Raw genomic sequence first — 4361 nt, forward strand, 5'->3', positions numbered from 1 at the left:
AGGTCCAGATTTGATGAAGTGAACATGTGTAAGGGCCGACCAAAGCTTTTTTAAGGATTGAATTAGTTACGGATAGGTAGCCATGTTGGTCTGCCATAGTCAAAACAAAATAAAAAAATTCCTTCCAGTAGCACCTTAAAGACCAACTAAGTTAGTTCTTGGTATGAGCTTTCGTGTGCATGCACACTTCTTCAGATACACTGAAACAGAAGTCACCAGACCCTTCTATATAGTGAGAAGGTGGGGAGGGGTATTACTCAGAAGGGTGGTGGGATTGGGTGATTGGCAGATAGCTGTGATGCCCTACCATGCAGGGTCCGTATAATCAAAGCTATGGTTTCCCCAGTAGTGATGTATGTCAACAGGCTCATCACAGCTATCTGCCAATCACCCAATCCCACCACCCTTCTGAGTAATACCCCTCCCCACCTTCTCACTATATAGAAGGGTCTGGTGACTTCTGTTTCAGTGTATCTGAAGAAGTGTGCATGCACACGAAAGCTCATACCAAGAACTAACTTAGTTGGTCTTTTAAGATTGAAGTTATTGAGCTTTTTTTTACAATTCTACCCCAGGACATATACTGCCACGGGGGCCGGATTAGGACCCCGAAACAGACTTTCAACATGCCTGGACTACCAACTCCATAATTTTATGATTCTATGTGGTTCTGTGTCAACTACAGCATCTGGAGGGGACTCGCTTGGGAAAGGGTTGCTGCATAAGCTACAGACTGCAAGTTTCTCGTAACTTTCCCAGGAGATCTGAAAGTAGACTTGCCTCCCCCTGTGAGCCAGATAATAATGTTGGCCCTACCATGCAGGGTCCGTATAATCAAAGCTATGGTTTTCCCAGTAGTGATGTATGGAAGTGAGAGCTGGACCATAAGGAAGGCTGATGGCCAAAGAATTGATGCTTTTGAATTCTGGTGCTGGAGGAGACTCTTGAGAGTCCCATGGACTGCAAGAAGATCAAACCTCTCCATTCTGAAGGAAATCAGCCCTGAGTGCTCACTGGAAGGACAGATCCTGAAGCTGAGGCTCCAAGACTTTGGCCACCTCATGAGAAGACTCCCTGGAAAAGACCCTGATGTTGGGAAAGTTGGAGGGCACAAGGAGAAGGGGACGACAGAGGACAAGATGGTGGGACAGTGTTCTCAAAGCTACAAACATGAGTCTGGCCAAACTGCGGGAGGCAGTGGAGAACAGGGGGGCTTGGCGTGCTCTGGTCCAGGGGGTCACGAAGAGTCGGACACGACTAAACGACTAAACAACAACCACCATGCAGGGCTGTTAAGAATGACCAAGAATGTGTGAGAAGGATTCAGAATTTGAGGGAGACGTTGGCTCCTGGTTTTTCTTTTCCGCAGAGAGGGTGGTGGTTTGTATGGTCTTCCAAACACCTCTTTCCCGGATAACAACTGACCTAATTTATACCCCAAAATCCTCTTTCCATCCAATAAAAGCCACACGACCCCAAAGGACCATTTGTCGCAATATGCATTTGTTTTAATAACAAAAACCTCAAACTATTGTAGAACAATATTCTCAGGGGGGAAACATTATCATTGTAATATACAATACAAGAATGATTCTCAGAAATCTGAGAAGTATTTTGGAGAGAGTTACAACACGCTGCTTTTCTCTTTTCTTAAACAAAGAACAAGCACTGCCCGTCTTAAGCATTAAGCCCCTTCCATGGAGGGTGCTGCTTTGGAGTTCAGTTTGAGTTCACCGGCGCTGGTTCCTCTTTCTAGCTAAGAGACACCCACGTGGCACCCTTTCAACATGGGGAAAGTGGGGCAGAGGCTGTTGATTTCAACTCTCCTTCACCTCCGGTAAAAATGTCCTTTGCAGTCTCTCTGCCCAAGTCCACTGGAACCTAGTCCGTTGGGAGAGGAGAGAATTCCTTCCCCTGCCATTGGAGGAGCAACAGGAAAGCCATTTCTTCCAAGGACGTTCCGCAGGCCCCGACTGGCCCTCAGCGGCACAGGATCCGGTCGTCAGCATTCACACAAGCAGCCTGGAAAGAGACACAAGATAAGATGGATCAGCGTGGAGATAAAAACCAATTCGTAAATCCACAGAACGTTGGTTCTTAACTCCCCATTTTCTGCCTAGGGATGAAGCCAGCACTTTGCTGAAGACTGCTGTGAAACCCAGAAGCTTGTGAAGCTTCTGAAAATTAAGGGTGACTGGGTTCAGTGCTACCAGATTTCATCAAGCCTAACCCAGAGCACACATACACACAAACAAACAACATCAATGGCAAGAGCAAAGTCCACCGGAATGCAAGCAAGAGCCATTGCCATTCCAGTTTCCCTAGGCAGCCACTGTCATCTTCCTGTAGCTAAGTGGAGACTGGGACTCGATCTCCCATCAGCCCTTGCAGCCACAGGTCAGGGATGATGGGAAATATCCATGGGGCTGCCCTGAACCCCCCCCCCAAAAGGCACAACATGTGGGAGAGGACCGGAGGAGGAGAATGGGCGAGGGCAAAAAGTATTTTCTGCAAAGGGAGAGAATCCATGCAGTCTTGATTTGAATACAGTGCTTTAATGCAATAGCCAAGGGCTGAATATTGACAGCAGCAAGAAGAAGCCACAATAAAGGCTGGAGGGGGGTGTATGCCCCATCTCCCCAAAAAGGGGACAGAAAAGGGGGTGAGAATCAGAAGAATTTTGAGGGGGGGGAAAGGTCAAAAGAGGCATCAGAGAAGAGGAATACAGGGTCAGGAAACAAACTGGAAGGATATGGGATGGGGAAAATTAACAAACACCCCCCCCCCGGCAAAGAAGAGGCAATACTGTATCTACAATAGGGAAAAATGGGGTGGGGCGACTAGGAACACCAGGCAGAGGGCATCACCTCCAGGTTGAAAAACGAAAGCGCACCCAGAGCGGTGGCGTGGGAATCCCCTCCCCAAGAATGGAGGTCCGGAAAGTAAAAACTCCAAAGGCAGCAGCGGCACACAAGGGTGCCAGGTCGTTTAGAGTCCATGGTGCGGAAGGGCAACTCCAGATCAGGATTTGGGGTGGGGTAAAAACACCCCCCAGAAGAAGCAGAAGCAGCAGCCCCAAAAGCGCATGATAGTGGCACCCAAACCACGGAGACCAGGGGAAAGTGGTGTCCGTATGGAAAAGGAAGTCAAATCATCGGGGTGGGGGCGCAAGGCTGGAAACGCCCCCCTAGACGCAGGGTCCGTGGGCAGGCGAGGGACACCTTGAAACCCTCCTCTCGCTGCCCCTCCCGTGGTAACCTCCCCCCCCCCAAGCAGCCGAGGGAGAGACGGCGGCGCGGTGGGTCAGCGGCCGGGGCTCACCTCGGGCACGGCTCCAGCCGGCTCGTCCGTGGCCCTCTGCGGGGTCGGCCCGGCGCCCAGCGGGTGCTGCAGCTCCAGCTGGAGGTCCCAGATGTAATCGATGACATGCTGGAGGATTTCCACCTTGGAGACCCGTCGGTGGCGGGGCAGGGTGGGCACCAGCCCCGCCAGGCGCGAGTAGCATCCCTTCATGTCCATGAGCAGCGAGGCGGCGGCGGCTGCCTGCTCCGGGCACAGGGGCAAGCCCCGAGGGGGCGGCGGGCTGCCAGCCCGGGACAAGGAGACGCTCTGCTCCGACAGGCACCGCGACACCGGCTCGCCCGCGCCCCCGGAGCCCAGGCGCACGCCTTTCAGGGTGCAGCTGGGGCCGGGCGACACGGCGGGCGCTGCGGCGGTGGCCACCTTCATGGCTGCGCGAAGGGTTGAGGCGGCGGAGGAGGAGGAGGAAAAGCGAGAAAAAATTGGAAATCCAGGCGCGCAGCGAGACGGGCGAAGCGCTGCAAGTGCCGCGCCGTCCAGCAGGACCAGCTATTTATAGGGGCCGGGGAGGAGTGGGCGGGGCCGAGCGCCGTGCGAAGGAGCCAATCACAGGCGCGGAGGGAGGGAAAGGGGGCGTGGCTCCCGCAGCAACTTTTCTTCTGCGGGACGGAATTGAAAAGGGAGTTTGGGGTGAATTTTTTTCTCTTTTTTTCCAAAGCCAAACATCATGGGAAGCAAGGAGTTCCCGCCCCCTCTTCTTCTTCTTCTTTTTTTAAAGAGAGATTGGGGAGAGCTGCAGGTGTAAGGAGCTCGGGGGCATTTTATCCGGAAAAAGAGGAGGATGAAAGGAATGTGACAGGCACTTGAAAAATAAATAGTTTTTAACGACAGATTTGACACTTTCGCCTCCCCGCCGCCTCCTCCCCCTCCCCCCTCCTCCATACACGGAAACAAATGGGGTATTAAAGTCCCCCCCCCCGGATCACCGCCACCCATTAAACACTCACTTAATATCATGTAAATATATATATTTATAGATTTGCAAACTTTCTCCCAGAAGG

General features: G+C 52.3%; 1 protein-coding gene across 1 annotated transcript; it reads right to left on the minus strand.

Annotated features, from left to right (window-relative positions):
- Positions 1 to 1481: 1481 nt before the first annotated feature.
- On the minus strand, positions 1482 to 3830 carry ID1 (inhibitor of DNA binding 1). Its single transcript, XM_079980655.1, has 2 exons — positions 3322 to 3830; positions 1482 to 2022 (listed from the first exon to the last, which is right to left on the minus strand). Exons 1-2 carry the CDS (start codon positions 3727 to 3729, stop codon positions 1981 to 1983), a joined length of 450 nt encoding a protein of 149 aa, XP_079836781.1. The 5' UTR covers positions 3730 to 3830; the 3' UTR covers positions 1482 to 1980.
- Positions 3831 to 4361: the final 531 nt, after the last annotated feature.

The sequence above is a fragment of the Podarcis cretensis genome, assembly GCF_951804945.1.
Source record: "Podarcis cretensis genome assembly, chromosome: 6".
Lineage (NCBI taxonomy): Eukaryota > Metazoa > Chordata > Lepidosauria > Squamata > Lacertidae > Podarcis > Podarcis cretensis.